The sequence below is a fragment of the Parasteatoda tepidariorum genome, chromosome 5 (genome assembly GCF_043381705.1).
Source record: "Parasteatoda tepidariorum isolate YZ-2023 chromosome 5, CAS_Ptep_4.0, whole genome shotgun sequence".
Classification (NCBI taxonomy): Eukaryota; Metazoa; Arthropoda; class Arachnida; order Araneae; family Theridiidae; genus Parasteatoda; species Parasteatoda tepidariorum.
This window is the reverse complement of record NC_092208.1, coordinates 86,384,257-86,401,455: the sequence shown is the minus strand read 5'-3', so window position 1 is coordinate 86,401,455 and position 17,199 is coordinate 86,384,257. Positions and strand designations below refer to the sequence as shown.

General features: G+C 33.6%; 1 protein-coding gene across 2 annotated transcripts in view; it reads left to right on the top strand.

Annotated features, from left to right (window-relative positions):
- Positions 1 to 12,781, top strand: part of LOC107456567 (sodium/potassium-transporting ATPase subunit alpha) — a 61,204-nt gene extending 48,423 nt beyond the window's left edge. The window contains exons 17-20 of one of the 2 annotated variants that reach the window (XM_043050245.2): positions 207 to 301; positions 2,561 to 2,735; positions 8,568 to 8,698; positions 12,334 to 12,781. In XM_043050245.2, the coding sequence (XP_042906179.1) occupies positions 207 to 301; positions 2,561 to 2,735; positions 8,568 to 8,698; positions 12,334 to 12,559 (627 nt within the window). In that variant the 3' untranslated portion in view covers positions 12,560 to 12,781. Of the gene's footprint in view, positions 1 to 206; positions 302 to 2,560; positions 2,736 to 4,920; positions 7,337 to 8,567; positions 8,699 to 12,333 lie in introns of those variants that run through there. The other variant, XM_043050244.2, reaches the window with a different exon arrangement.
- The last annotated feature ends 4,418 nt before the right edge of the window (positions 12,782 to 17,199 follow it).

Genomic DNA, 17,199 nt, shown 5'->3' with positions numbered 1-17,199 from the left:
AAAAGCATCCGCCAACACACATTCCTTATAACTGAGAAGTAACCTTATTTGTGACTAACTCTAAATGTGTGCTTCTTTTTTGACAAGGATTTTAAAAAATATACATTTACGGTAATCATTACGGAACACCCGGAATTCAAATAATGATATGTCTGATAGTAAGATAATAAAGAAAACATTAAAATATTGTTTTTGTCTTTTTATAGGTTCCAGCTATTTCTCTGGCATATGAAAAAGCCGAAAGCGATATAATGAAGAGAAAACCAAGAGAACCTAAAACCGATAACCTGGTGAACGAAAGGTCCTTATTTTTTATTTCTCATATGTTGCTTACTGATTGCATACTTTTCTCTGTACTTATCTGTTTTGGGGGGCATAAAATCTTAAAACCACAGTATCTGCATTAGTAAATTAAGTACCTTTTATCTGGTAGTGTCCATTACCACAATGCCAGTATTATCTACTATCACATTGCTACAAGTAACTGAACATCCTTGTTCTAAGACTCAATCTTTATGGTTAGAGGGGGCGATCTCAAACATGATAATTAATTAGTGCAGACGATATTTTAATTTATAAAATCAGACACAAAAACGTCCCTTCTTTGAATAAACACACCTTTTTTTCGACGGATTCAAGTTTCTGACCCCCAAAATATCGGGAGTAACAACAATCTGGAAAATTTGGTCCCCATAGTTTAGTCAGGAGAGTGGTCCAAAGTTTAGCCCCTTAATATTAATTTACTTTTCGCATATTTCGCTATATCTCGAAAACTTTCTAAGAAAATTGAAAAACAACTGCACACAACTATAAAATTCGTTTATCCAAAGATAAATTCATGCAAAAAAAAAATTTTTTTTTTGTAAATATAATTTTATTTAATAGCTGTCGAAAAAATTTTGATTTGTAAGGTACACAATTTATTGCATCATTTTAAAGAATAAAGGCGAAATACGAAATTCGATCAAAATCGGTCAAATAGTTCCTCAGAAATCGAGTTTTAAATAACTGACATTTATGAAATTCAATTTCTCAGGAGCTATTCGACCGATTTCCCTCAAATTGTTGTATTTCGCCATTTAAAATTACCATCTTTAAATGATGCATACAATTTTTAAATGATGAAAATGTACACCTTACAATTCAAATTTCTTCGATTAATTTTAAAAATAATAATAAAGAAATAATAATAAAAAAATAATAATAAATATTTACTAATAACAAATAATTTTTTTTTTGCATGGAATTATCTTTGGCTAAATGAATTTTATAATTCTGTGTAAAAAATTTTCAATTCGCTTAAAAAGTTCTCGAGATATAGTGAAATACGCAAAAACTAAAATTATTGTAAAGGGATCAAAACTTTGGAACGTTCTCCTGACAGAACAATTGGGAACATATTTCCCAGATTGCTCCTATATTTTGAGGGGTTAGAAATCCGAAATCGTGAAAAAAGGTGGGTTCATTCAGAGGAAGTACATTTTTGTGACTGCTTTCGCAATTTAAGATATCATCTGTACGAATTAATTAGCATGTTGGATGAACCATTAAGAATGAGTCCAAAAACGGGAAGATCCGATCATTAGATCAAAAGTTATGCAGGATGGTCAGTTTTTTTTCTTTTTTTAACGCACTATACATGTCTAGTTTGGTGCAGCATGAATAAATCATAAACTAAAAAATTCAACACCAACACATTTCAAAATAAAATACTTAGAAGAATGAGTAAATTATGATATTATATAAGAAACTTAACCATACACACTGATTTTGAATTAAAAACTTCGTAAACCTCAAATATTCAATTTTATGAAAAAGCTCTCTCCACGAAGATTAAAAAACTAGACTCCTAGCTCACTTTTTCACAAGTGATGTCATTTTCCCAAATAAATTCACTCTAATTAATTGAAATTACAAAAAAGGCCTGAGCCAAGGGCCAAATAAGTCTACTATTTTATCACTACATGCTCTTTGCGCTGCACTCGATTTTAATTGATAATATAATAGGAGATGCAATCGCAGCACAATAACCAATTATATTCTTGCTTCTATTTTATGATTTTGTATGCCAATCTTTTCTCTTAATTTCTTCCTTTAATTCTTGAATAAGACCACTACAAGACTAAGGATCACCATGGTGTAGAGATATAAGGCTTCCACGGGAAAAAAGCCTCGAACAACCAAATGACAATAAGAGAACGATGTTTCTTTTTCAAGTGCTTAGGCAGCATAGTGTCTGCTGTATTTGTCTTCGTGAAGTTCAACATATAACAACAAAGTTATTTACTTGAAGTTTGAATCATTGGAATTACAAGCGAAAAGCATACACGAAATTAACGTAGGACTATTTCTATTACACTCAATGAATTGAAGAATAACATTAAATTAAGGCTTAGGTTTCTTCCTAACAACTATTCCTCGAAACTTTACTGAGATTATAACTTATAGACGAGTTTATAAAAACGTCCTGGTAAAATAATAATTAAATAAAAATATTTTTTCTGCAAATGAATGTCGACAATACGTATTTCAATTGACTTATCCAACATTTCTTTTTCAGACTTATTTCGATGGCCTATGGTCAGATAGGAATGATGCAAGCTGCTGCAGGATTTTTCACCTATTTCGTAATCATGGCAGAGAATGGTTTCTGGCCTAGTACATTATTCGGTATTCGTAGAGCATGGGATTCAAAAGCAGTTAACGATGTCCCTGATTCCTATGGACAAGAATGGGTAAATTTTTTTAACTAATAACTAATTTAACGCACAAATAGGAAGCAAATAATATTTTTCCTTTAGTGCTTATATTGCCGTCTAATTGCATGAATTCTTATTTAAATATTCTTATCAGACTTTAAAAAGAAGTATATTGAAGTGTTAAAGTGAAACAATCTCCAGTCACATTGAAATTAATTTTAACAGCAACAAAGTCAAATATTTAAACAACGTTAAAAGACTTTTTTTAATGAAATTTCAATTTATGTTTATTATTTTAGATATAGTTTAAGAAAATCGTTTCTGAAATTAATGTTCCAAAACTTACGTATTGAAGATTGTAAATAATTGTTTAGTGAGGGAAAAAAACATATGAAGGCCAAGTAAATGATAAGTCACATTTCAAAAGGCAGCATTTATAGTGAAAGAGACAACGATTTCCGTGCACACGAAGAGACGTTTTGAGTAGTCATCAATACATGACTGGAAATGACTCTAAGAAACAGTTTAATATATATGGTGCATCTTCGTGTGGCATATCACTATATTATATCTCATTTTCATGTATGGTGAATCGTCAGTAAAATTAGATTAAAAATCGCAAGTATTTTTCCTGGCATCAGCAAGGATCGCGAAGTTATTTTTTTCCTATTAAATATTTTTGTATCCCTAAATTAGGGGTGATTGTATTCCGTGGGTACCACGAAATTTCAGGTTTTACATATCATTCTTCAGGGTCTAAAAACTAGAAGCGGAACATGCGATTTTTTCGCGAACATCGCAGAATTTCACGTAAATGAAAACCATTGGTTCGCGGACTTACGCGAATCAAAAACTTATAATCCGACAAAATTTTAAAATTTTGTCAACATCCCCTTAACGAGATATTTTTATACATTCTTTTGCTAATTACGTGAAGAATTACATCTTACGTGGTTCTTTCGCCAATTTGATTTTCTTGGTTTGGTGGATTTTCGCCATTTTGAATATTTGGAACTGTTAATATTGCGATTCTTATTTGCACGATTTTAATATCAAACGTCGATTTCCGTTTCAACCTGGTTTAAAAGCTACCGCGTTGCGAATCGTATTCACGCGATTTAAAAATCGTACATCGCACTTCCTATTCACGTCATTAAAAAATCCAATATCATGATTCTTATTAACGCGTTTTTAAAATCCAATATTGCGATTCGTATTCATGTGTTTTTAATATCAAACATCAATTTTCTCATTTATACGTGATTCAAAAACTGAGCATTGCGATTCGTATTCACGCGATCTAATATGTATAGTGATTCATATTTTCGCGATTTAAAAATTCCATATTGTGATTTGTCTTTTCGCGTTTTTAAAATCCAATATCACGATTCATATTCACGCAATTTTAGGATGCAATATTGGATTCTTAGGAGAAGGAAGTTTTTTTCTTGAATGAGTTACTCTAAAGGTGTGATATTCTACCTTAGTAACTAATTTAATTATAAATGTCAGTTCAAAAAGTTAAGTTAAATAAGAAACATGTATGGGTTACATGATTTAGGCCAATTTACCAACCGGCTAGAAATCACATGACTCTAAAGCCAATAGAAATTAACTGCCAAATTGATCTCGTATTCTTTTCAGTGGTGGATACTGAGTGAAAATATTTTTCACGTGTTTATCTTAGTATAGAAACGAATCTCACCGGCGTCCTGAAAGGAAAGCCTTGATTAATCGAAGAAACATCACATAGAGAGGCAGGCTGAAATTAATGTTTTAGACAAGTTCTAAAATTTATTTTTGTATGCAAGCTATATAACAACAGCTATATAATCAACATTCATTGTTGTCAATGTATGTCAAAAGGTGTTGCACTTCATTGATTTTTCTTCTGGAAAAATTTTGTTAGGATTTGGAAATTTGTTGTTGAAACATTTCTGCCGTAGACATTTTTGTCATTCATAAAGTACAGCGCAACTAAATCACTCTGTAAGTAAAAACAATCTACTCTAGACATGTATTTCAAAAATAAGGGATATATTTGTCTACTTCATTTTCAGGCTTTTTACTGTTATCTTAACCCTAAAAATGCATATTTATTTTTATAATAACAAGGTCGCTATTGTGGCAATTTTATCGGCTATGGTGAGTTGTCATTACTTTTTGTGTATTTACTTTTACCATCTGATCTTTGATATTTATTTGTCACTTTATCACGCAGACATACAAAGGGAGGAAGACGCTGGAGTACACATGTCACACTGCCTTCTTTGTGTCCATCGTCATCGTCCAATGGGCGGATCTCATTATCTGTAAGACGAGGAGAAATTCTTTACTTCACCAGGGAATGAAGTAAGTTTCATTCTATCTTATAGCGCTGTAGAAAAACATGAAAGAATCGCGCCTTTAATGATAGAAGCATAAAACATTGTGACAGACATCGTCACTTCCGAGCGGCTGTTAATTATGTGGGTAGATGGATAATTGAAGATTAAACATGTTGAATTTTATAAAATAAACGAACATTTGATTTGATAAATGAACCTTGACAATGCCTTTAATGATAGAAGCATAAAACATTGTGATAGACATCGTCACTTCCGAGCGGCTATTAATTATGTGGGTAGATGGATAATTGAAGATTAAACATGTTGAATTTTATAAAATAAACGAACATTTAATTTTATAAATGAACCTTGACAATAAAAGCTTTAGATGCGATGTTAGCCGTAATCCATTTAGCAACTTTTTTTCTGTCCAGCACAGTCTAAAACTCTTTCCACCTTCTGTTCTAAAATCTCCCTCGCCAATCTCGCTCCTCAGCAAGTCTCGTTATTCTGGACTGAATATTATCTTTTTGCCAGCCAGCACAAACTGTAGAGGATCCCTATATGCCGGCGCTATGAGGAAAACATGCCTTCTTTATGGCTAGTGTTTCTATGTAACTTAGGATTCACTGTGGCTACACACATTCTATCTATTTTCCAATCCTTTCTTCCGGTAGTGATAAAAATAGCATATTATTCGCAAAAAAGTATCATTTCATATTATGACGAAGCCTTTGAAAAACAGCCCTAACGTATTCTCTCTAACGTATCTGCATTCTTATTCTTTTCTATCATAAATAATATCTATTTCGCCAACTCTCAAAGTAAGCGTCTTCTTCTTTTTAGCGTCTTTTTTCTGACGCTTCTCTCCTTTTAGCTTCCATTTTTGCTTGTATTTCAATTCGACGACATTTAGTCTCTTCTTGACGTTTATTCTTTTTTTTTCTATAGGGCTCCCAATTTTTCCTTATGCAGTTGACTTTTTCCGCTAGCGCTTCATGCTCTAATCTTTGCTCAATAATTTCTTCCGGCAGTATTTCAACACTTCCTACTTCTGTTTACAGAACTTACTCTTCATAATCGTTTCCTTCGATGTGGTGAAGGAGATCTTTCTATCCCCAATTTCAATAAATCAGTTTTCGAATCTTTACTTCATTCGAAATAATCCTTCTTTACGTAGACTGGTGTCTTAAAACTAAAATATTTTTTGAGAAATTGTCATTGGACCCATCTCTGAAAGGTAATCAGTTCGATCCCAGCCAGCCGAAGACTACCCGTGTGCAGAATGGTGGCTGGTGCAAGCTAAATCTGTTGGGGTCACGAAGTCTTCCAAGTTCCCATCAACAAATCAATACATCTGGGGGTATTGGGTCGGAGATGGGTCATGCTCTGGTTCAGGTCAAAATTACGATCTGAAGATGGATGGATGGTGTGTAAATGTGTCCTCCCTGTAAAACGGGATGTGATGTAGGTATGTTGACCCTGGATCATTCTCAGGGATGTTTCCCAGACCGTTTACTAATAGCCCATTGTGCAGCTCTAGATCGACTTAAATAAATAAAAGTACCGTACCATACCGTATCCACCTACATGAGTTATATAAAATGTAAAGTATAGTGGAAGTAAATTCGTGTAAACCCAGAGTAAACCATGGGGTTTCAAATGCTGAAACATTTTTATCGAAATATCAAAATGCAAACAAGTTATAGCAGTGGGGAAAATATGTATCTGCAATAATATATTGTGTACTGACTGATACTTACTTAACATCTCGACGAACATTATCAACAAAACATCGCTTTGTTAGCAATATGCAGATCACTTCTAAATATAAGGCCGGTACTAAACACACTCTGATTCATTTTTGTTTTGAAAATGCGTATTGAACCGTGTGTGTGCAACACCTCCTAGAAAAGAGAAGGCCTCTACACGGGTTACCATAAATATCTTTCAGTAGTACAAACGTAATGACATATTTCGTATTTTCAACCACTGCGCAGCTTAGTACCCCGAACGTAATGACATCTTTCTTATTTTTCATCAACTGCGCAGTTAACTTCGTCACATCGGACTACTAAATTGATCTGTGCTGAGGCCTTTCTACTTCTAGGAGGTGTTGGTATGTGTGTGTGTTTTCTCTTTTCGGAAAAATTATCAAAATTTGGGATCTAATTACCACAGAAAATGATATAGTGACAAAAGCATTGAATCATCACATGGGAAGAAAATGTGCATTCAAGAACTTGATCTGACTCTGCATTTGAGAACTAATCTTGAAACTCTGCAATGACGGTGCTATGTCTATGCGAAAATAAATTATAGGTGCATGCGCACTTCTAGTGCGCATGCGCGTGTGAAAAAATACCAAACTTATGTAAGTGAAAATAAGAGATTTCGCCGAAGTCCATAAGTTAAAAACGCTAACGTAGTGGAATATCATTTAAATTTTGACCACAAAGTCAAAACAAGCATTTACTATGGATGTAGACTCTTTCTTTAAAGCTCTGGCATACGATTCAAGATGCTTCGCTCTACGTATAATTGCGGTTCTTTCATCAGAAAAATTTGGTAGATTATAGATTTTAATGAATTCAGCGATAAATAATGCTGCCTATTCTTATTATTAATAATAATATTTTTTTAAAAATATCCTTGAGCTTCTATTGATTATTTAACTTNTTTCGCTTTTTTAAAATCCAATATCACGATTCATATTCACGCAATTTTAGGATGCAATATTGGATTCTTAGGAGAAGGAAGTTTTTTTCTTGAATGAGTTACTCTAAAGGTGTGATATTCTACCTTAGTAACTAATTTAATTATAAATGTCAGTTCAAAAAGTTAAGTTAAATAAGAAACATGTATGGGTTACATGATTTAGGCCAATTTACCAACCGGCTAGAAATCACATGACTCTAAAGCCAATAGAAATTAACTGCCAAATTGATCTCGTATTCTTTTCAGTGGTGGATACTGAGTGAAAATATTTTTCACGTGTTTATCTTAGTATAGAAACGAATCTCACCGGCGTCCTGAAAGGAAAGCCTTGATTAATCGAAGAAACATCACATAGAGAGGCAGGCTGAAATTAATGTTTTAGACAAGTTCTAAAATTTATTTTTGTATGCAAGCTATATAACAACAGCTATATAATCAACATTCATTGTTGTCAATGTATGTCAAAAGGTGTTGCACTTCATTGATTTTTCTTCTGGAAAAATTTTGTTAGGATTTGGAAATTTGTTGTTGAAACATTTCTGCCGTAGACATTTTTGTCATTCATAAAGTACAGCGCAACTAAATCACTCTGTAAGTAAAAACAATCTACTCTAGACATGTATTTCAAAAATAAGGGATATATTTGTCTACTTCATTTTCAGGCTTTTTACTGTTATCTTAACCCTAAAAATGCATATTTATTTTTATAATAACAAGGTCGCTATTATGGCAATTTCATCGGCTATGGTGAGTTGTCATTACTTTTAGTGTATTTACTTTTACCATCTGATCTTTGATATTTATTTGTCTCTTTATCGCGCAGACATACAAAGGCAGGAAGACGCTGGAGTACACATGTCACACTGCCTTCTTTGTGTCCATCGTCATCGTCCAATGGGCGGATCTCATTATCTGTAAGACGAGGAGAAATTCTTTACTTCACCAGGGAATGAAGTAAGTTTCATTCTTTCTTATAGCGCTGTAGGAAAACATGAAAGAATCGCGCCTTTAATGATAGAAGCGTAAAACATTGTGACAGACATCGTCACTTCCGAGCGGCTGTTAATTATGTTGGTAGATGAATAATTGAAGAATAAATATGATGAATTTTATAAAATAAATGAACACTTAGTTTGATAAAAGAACCTTGACAATAAAAACTTTTGATGCGATCATTCAGCAACTTTTTTTTCTGTCCAACACAGTCTAAAACTTTTTCCACCTTTTGCTCTACCCCAATCTCGTTCCTCAGCAATTCTGGACTGCAATTTCGCTATTCTGGACTGAATAATATCCTTTTGCCAACCAGCCCAAATTGTAGAGGATCCGTATATGCCGGTGCTAAGAGGAAAATATGCCTTTTTTTATGGCTAGTGTTTCTATATAACTTAGGATACACTGTGGCTGCACATTCTATCTATTTTCCAATCCTCTCTTCTAGCAGTGATAAAAATAGCATATTATTCGCAAAAAACTATCATTTCATATTACGATGATGCCTTCGAAAAATAGCCCTAACATATTCTCTCTGATCTGCATCCTTATTCTTTTCCACCATAAATAATATCTATTTCGCCAACTCTCAAAGTTCTTCTTTTCAGCTTCTTTTTTCTGCCGCTTCTCTCCTTTTAGCTTCCATTTTTGCTTGTTTTTAAATCTGATGACATTTAGTCTTTTCTTGACGTTTATTCTTCCTTTTCTATTGGACTTCCAATTTTTCCTAATGCAGTTCACTTTTTCCGCTAACGCTTCATGTTCTAATCTTTAATTAATAATTGCTTCCACTCGTATTTCACCACTTTCTACCTCTGTTTTATGGAACTTACTCTTCATAATCGTTTCCTTCGATGTGGTAAAGGAGATCTTTCTATCCCAAATTTCAATGAATCGGTTTTCGAACCTTAACTTAATTTCAAATAATCATTCTTTACGTAGACTGATGTCTTAAAACTAAATTATTTTTTGGGAGAAATTACCATTGGACCCATGTCTGAAAGGTCGTCAGTTCAATCCCAGCCAGCCGAAGACTCCCCGTGTACAAAATGGTGACTGGTGCTAAATCTGTTCGGGTCATAAAATCCTCCAAGCTCCCATCAACAATTCAATACCTCTAGGGGTAATGGATCGGAGGTGGGTCGTGCCCTGGTTCAGGTCAAAATTACGATCTGAGGATGGATGTATGGAGTGTGATTGCATCCTCCCTGCAGAACGGGATGTGACGTATGTATGTTGTCCCTGGATCATCCTCAGGGATGTTTCTCAGACAGTTACTAATAGCCCATTGTGCAGCTCTAGTGCGACGTAAATAAAAGAACGGTGCCGTACCTGCATGAGTTATATAAAATGTAAATTATAGTGGAAGTGAATTCATGCAAACCCGGAGTAAACCATAAAGTTTCAAATGCTGAAACATTTTTTATCGAAATATCAAAATGCAAACAAGTTATGGCAGTGGGGAAAATATGTATCTGCAATACTATATCGTGTACTGATTGATACTTACGTAACATCCCGACTATCATTATCAGCAAAACATCGCTTTGTTAGCAATATGCAGATCACCTCTAAATAAAATAAGCACACTCTGATCCATTTTTGTTTTGAAGATGCGTATTGAACCGTGTGTGTGTTTTTTTTTCCCTTTTCGGAAAAATTGTCATAATTTCAGATCTAATTACCACAGAAAATGGTATAGTCTCAAAATCATTGGACCACATGGAAAGAAAATTTGCATTTATGAACGCGATGTGATTCTGCATTTGAAAACTAATGCAGCAACTCTGCAATGACTGTTCTACGTCTGTGTGAAAATAAATTATAGGTACTTGCGCCGGGGAAAAAATATCAAACTTACGTGAGTGAAAATTTTGCAAAAATCTGTAAGTTAAAAACGCTAACGTTGGGGAATATCATTTTAACTCTGACCACAAAATCGAAACAAACATTTACAATGGATGTAGACTATTTCTTTAAAGCTGTGGCATACGATTCAAAATGCTTTTCTCTACGCAAAACTGTGAAATTGGGAGCCGAAAAAATTGACAGAATTTAGATTTTGATGATTTCGCGATTCTAACTTCTTTTAACTAAATTGTGCAGTTAAAACAAATATAATTTTGAAATAGCTAACGTATATCTAGTTTCTTGAGGAACTAGTTCAATTAGACAACCATAATGTTAAACAAGAACAAAGAAATTTATTTTTTATTGAATGAACCAATGGTTGCAAAATCACACTATTCATTTCTAAATTTCATCAATACATTTCTTCAAATTCGCATTCCATGTCTATGTTTTTAGTTCGAAGATAATCTTAAACAGAAAACAACATTTAACTGCTATAAACAACCTGATTGTAGCTTTGTCTTTGTAGCGTAAATCACGCCAACATAAAGTAAGGAAACGTCGTAGCATCCAAAATAAACGCGAGCATGGGCAGTTGCTTCAATTTGCGAAATCTCCCTAATTACTCATTTTTTACATGCTTTAAGTTATACTTGTATTTCCTCTATCAGTACTTATAGGAATCCTGAAGCCAACATACAGGAACAATGTCACATGCACAGAATACCAGATAGCGCACGCAAAAGTGTATCCAATACAACAGAATTGTAATCATTAACGATGACAATACTCATGAAATACGGAAATCAAGCGATTGCTATTGATAACTAAGATTATCGAGCACAAATATTATACATTACGTTAATGATTGAATACAATATTGCATGTGGATAAACTTTGCGCTGCGAGACTATTGATTAGCATAAAAGAAAATATAAATTAAATTGGTTAAATATCGCGATATATTGTTAAATATCGATACTTTTGGCATTAATATTAAAATTTCTATTTATTAGTTGCAGGGACAAATGTTCGAGTTAGCGTGGCCTCGAAAAAAACAGTCGCTAACACATGATCCCGATAGCCTATAAAGTATAGTTTGTTCACCAGAAGTCGGCACTTGGCACCACCTCCTCGGACGCAGAGTTCATTTCAGCGAGGAGTAAAAAGTGATACATCTCCGCGCTTTAAATTGAGACAACCCTGAATGCGCGCCAAACACGAAAAGTGAATTTTTTTTAAAACAATTACTTCGCTTTATCATCTGCTATTATACCTTTCGTTTCTCTAGCTAATTAATATCTTTAAATTTAAAAACTGCTGTTTTCGCAGCAAAATGTCTCAAAAAGGACAAACTATTCACTTCGAAATATCATAAAAAATGGAGCGAAGCATCATCAAATTTATAAAATATTTAATGTTGAAAAAAATGAACATAAAGTTGGCGAAATAAATATTTTTGCCATACGATCGCCAAATAGCAACCTTGTTCAAGATTATTCACATCCTTCTCCCAAAAATAGAGAATCAGCATTGTCGCATACCACGTGATGAAGGCGGAGCCAAGTGCCAACTCCTGGTGAACGGACTATACCTGTCTTTTTGTTACAGTCAATTGATCTGTGAAAATCGCCAGAATGAATATAGCTCCCCAATATTGGCAAAATCGGTCGATTTGATTTGTACTAACTGTTTTAAGATCAACAGGATTAATTCTACTAAATTATAATACCTATCTTTTTCAGGAACCACGTCCTCAATTTCGGACTTTGCTTTGAAACAGCCCTTGCCGCCTTCCTATCCTACTGCCCCGGAATGGATCGTGGTCTGCGCATGTATCCACTCAAATTCCAGTGGTGGCTGATCGCTCTTCCATTCTCTCTCCTCATTTTCGTCTATGATGAAGTGAGGCGGTATATACTCCGACATAGACCTCCTGGCTCATGGATCGAGAAAGAAACTTACTACTAAGAAATCTCGCCTCATTCTTTATTCATCTGCTGTATTTATACTTCATTCTCAAAATGTCTTTGCACGTCGATTTTAATTTATTTCGTGCGTGTTGGAAAGATGAACAATGAAAAAGTACCATTTTGTGTTTCGTTCAAAGTACCTCACGGAATTATGTAATATTCTTCATCTAAGTGTAACAATTCTACAATTCTAGAAAATAAAATGATTTTAATGCCTGAAGTTTCTCTAGAAACTGTGGTCCGTGCGTGGAGATCGAGATTCGGACAGAAAGTAAGGTTTAGTGACAATCAGAAGAAAAATGCATACAAATTTAAAAAGAACGCCATTTGTCGGTATTAAAAAGAAAAAGACCTCGTAGCAATCCTTCCCTGGGAATGACAACAATCTCCCCCAGCGAGAAGAATTTTATTTTTTGATACAAATAAGAACACATAAAAAAAATATTATTTCTCTCAATATAATTTCGAATTAAACAATGGGTGGAGATCGAGATTCAGACAGAAAGTAAGATTTGTTGACATTCAACAGACAAATACATACAAATTTAAAACAAACGCCATCTGGCGGTATTAAAAAGAAAAAGACTTCGTAGCAATCCTTCCCTGGGAACGACAACAATCACCCCCTGCGAGAAGAATTTTACTTTTACAAATAACAATTTATAAAAAAAACATTATTTCTCTCAATATAATTTCAAATTAAACAATGGTTGGAGATCGAGATTCAGACAGAGAGTAAGATTTGTTGACATTGGACAGACAAATACTTACAAATTTAAAACGAACGCCATCTGGCGGTATTAAAAAGAAAAAGACTTCGCAGCAATTCTTCCCTGGGAACGACAACAATCACCCCCTGCGAGAATAATTTTACTTTTACAAATAACAATTTATAAAAAAACATTATTTCTCTCAATATAATTTCAAATTAAACAATGGTTGGAGATCGAGATTCAGACAGAGAGTAAGATTTGTTGACATTGGACAGACAAATACATACAAATTTAAAACGAACGCCATCTGGCGGTATTAAAAAGAAAAAGACTTCGCAGCAATCCTTCCCTGGGAATGACAACAATCACCACCTGCGAGAAGAATTTTACTTTTACAAATAACAATTTATAAAAAAATATTATTTCTCTCAATATAATTTCAAATTAAACTTATTTTTTTTTCAAAAAGAAAATTAATTTCTCAAACGTTACAGCTTTAGTTAAGAAATCAGAAATGTTATCATTAGCATTGTTATAAACAGTTTTTAATGTTTCATCTTCAATCATATCTCTCACAAAATGAAATTTAAGATTTTCATGCCTGGTTTTGTTAGAAGACTTCCCAATGTTCAACCAGTCAATAGCAACTTGGTTATCAGAAAATATAGTAACAGGAGAATTAATAAATTTTTCACAGTTCATTTCATTGAACATATTTATTATCCAAGTAAGTTTTCGAGCTGCGTCAGCTGCAGCAAATAATTCAGCCTCACATATTGATAGCCCTATATATCTTTGTTTTCTACTTCTTCGTGCATTAAGAGAATTAATTACACAACCTGGAAAAAAATTATCTTTCTGCATTGCCCCAAATTTCATCAACAGTACAACTTAAAAACCGAATTCTTTATTATAAAATATGTTCCTATCTTTTGAACAGCGTTCAAATCTTTCAAAACTGTTTTAGCCAGAACATAATGCCTTTTTTCTCGGAACGTTTCCTAAATTGTAATAAATAACTAGTTACAAGAGCAATATTTCGTCGGGTTCTATTTGCTAAATATAAATATTCACTTACGATTTAATCAGTCTGATTTATTAAATCATCAGTAGGATTAAAAACATCTATCTTCAACTTTAATTATGGGGGTATTTGTTTTCCTACATTTTTCCATACCATATTTTTTCATTGAAGATTCAATTTAATGAGTGTGAGGTCAATCAATTCCATTTTCTTTTTATGAAATCTCAATACCTAAAAATGTTGAAACATTAGTTGTTTGTTTTAATTCAAATGGTTTATGAAGTTTTGAAATATCTTTGTATGATTTCGAATTATTAGAAAATATAGCCAAATCATCAACGTAAACACAAATTGCAAAAAAATCCTTATCATTAATTTTAGTAAATATGCAATTGTCAGATGCAAGTTGAGTAAGACCAATCTTTTTAAAATTCATTATTTAACTTTATATGCCAATTTCTACCAGATTGAGGTAGATCATAAGAACTTTTATCTCATTTGCTTACCTTATTTTTACTATATTTATCTTCAAAACCTGGAGGTATTTTCATAAATACAGTTTCATGAATATCACCATATAAAAATGCTGTTTTAATATCAAGAAATGTAACAATTAAATCCAATTTTGCCGCTTAAGCAATTAATACCCTGAATAATTCAATATTTACCACAAATGTCATACCTGCCAACTCTTCCGGATTTTCCGGAAAATTTTATTTTCATATTTAAAGTGGTAGCAATACTCAGGTTATTCCAATTAACTTTTTGAATTATAATGATAATTATAAATGAGTTTGACCTCCACTACATATAAATAATTACGGTAAATATATAAAACCATAATAATCTTTGCTCAAGCGAATTTCAACGGGATCAAAATACAAATATATTTTTGAGTCAGATTGTTTTTCATTTATTGTTTTACAACCACTCTGAAAATCCATTCTCGGAAAGAGTGAAAGTTGGCAGGTATGAAGTGTATATGATTCAGAATAATCAAAATTTTTTATTTGATTAAACACAGCTGCAACCAGTCGTTCTTTGTTGTTATCGATATTTTTTATTATATACACCAGTTTACTTTTTATTATATTTTCATTCTTAGGCCTTTCAATTAATTCGAAAAACTTACGCTTCTCCATCGAAAGAAGTTCAATTTCCATTGCGGTTTTCCACTTCGAATATTTATTGCTATTTATCGTCTGTTCATAATTCGAAGAACGTAATTCATCTGTTCGAAGAACAGATGATTCTTTCAAGGCTAAGCTCACGTTCGCGGATATTTTATTTTTTATTCTTTCAGAAGCATCTTAATGCGGGAGTATTTTGATTGTGCTCATTTTGCATCTCGGTATTTTCTTAAGACGATTTATGAGAAAGAGAATGTTCACTCCTTCATTCGGTTGGGCTTCAGTTTCGACTTGAGGTTGAGACGAAGAATATGAACAGGGAAAGAAGGCTAGCTTCTCTAGACATAATGTAAACCAGTCCCCCAAAGTTTGGTGCGATTCTTGTATTATATAAAGGTAAAAACAACATTTAAGAGCAAAGCAGCTAAGATTCCTGAAATGGGTTTACACCCCCTTTTCTCCCAAACACTACAGATGTAGGGAAGAAGAGTTCCCTCTTTTAATTTATTGTTGGTTTGTCCCCAACCATACATGTAGAGTTATCCAACTACCGATTCTCGGGACGTACCTCCTAACTGCCATTTTGCTTCTTTCTCATGAATATGAGTCTAGCGCCCTACCAAGCAGGTTATCCCGGGTCCCAATGAATACTCTAATATATATTTTTTAAAATTCGTATCAAAAAGGAAGCCAAAAAAACATTCATATATGAACGCGAAACTGACGAGTTGCTTTTAAAAAGACGGGGTTAATGTAAGGTTTGCCACCACTAGATGGCGCTGCGAGATGTGAACAAAACTTAAGAATTAATTAAAAAAGAATCTCTCTTNCTTAATGCGGGAGTATTTTGATTGTGCTCATTTTGCATCTCGGTATTTTCTTAAGACGATTTATGAGAAAGAGAATGTTCACTCCTTCATTCGGTTGGGCTTCAGTTTCGACTTGAGGTTGAGACGAAGAATATAAACAGGGAAAGAAGGCTAGCTTCTCTAGACATAATGTAAACCAGTCCCCCCAAGGTTTGGTGCGGTTCTTGTTCCGGGTCCCAATGAATACTCTAATATATATTTTTTTAAATTCGTATCAAAAAGGAAGCCAAAAAAACATTCATATATGAACGCGAAACTGACGAGTTGCTTTTAAAAAGACGGGGTTAAAAACATCAAAACTAGTTTGATTGCCAGAGGAAGCAGAGGACTGAATGAAACTGGTTTACTGTTTCGTTTCATCCAGTTGTGGTTCGTAAGAATTCGATAACGTTTTTGATTTTTATTCGGTTGGATTCGATATAGGAAACTGATTTCCGATTAAGTGACCCAGGTACGAATCCCAGCAGTGGCTCTGCTCTCAACTCGCGTCGACCACAGTACTGACGTAAAAATAGCATCAGTGTAGGATCAAGGAATATACATAGGGGGAGAAGTCTATCTCTCATAGGCTTAGTGTAAATCATTCCCCAAAGGTTAAGCGCGGTACCTATGTCAAAAGGAAAAACAATATTTAGGGGCACAAATGCAGAGGTTCTTGAAACGGGTATGCATCCTGTTCTCTTCCAAACCACTACTGGGTTAAAAGAGAAGTTATCTCTTTTGGTTTATTGTTGTGTTATGTTGCACTTTTACTTGATTAATAAACAGCACTTCTACTATTCATTAAGAAATTTCTTTGAGAATACATTTATATCATCCATGTTGCTTAAACACATTTTGGCATAGAAAGAAAGAATGCAATGGCGGTTGGTGGGAGACAGAGTGCCCAACCATACATGTAG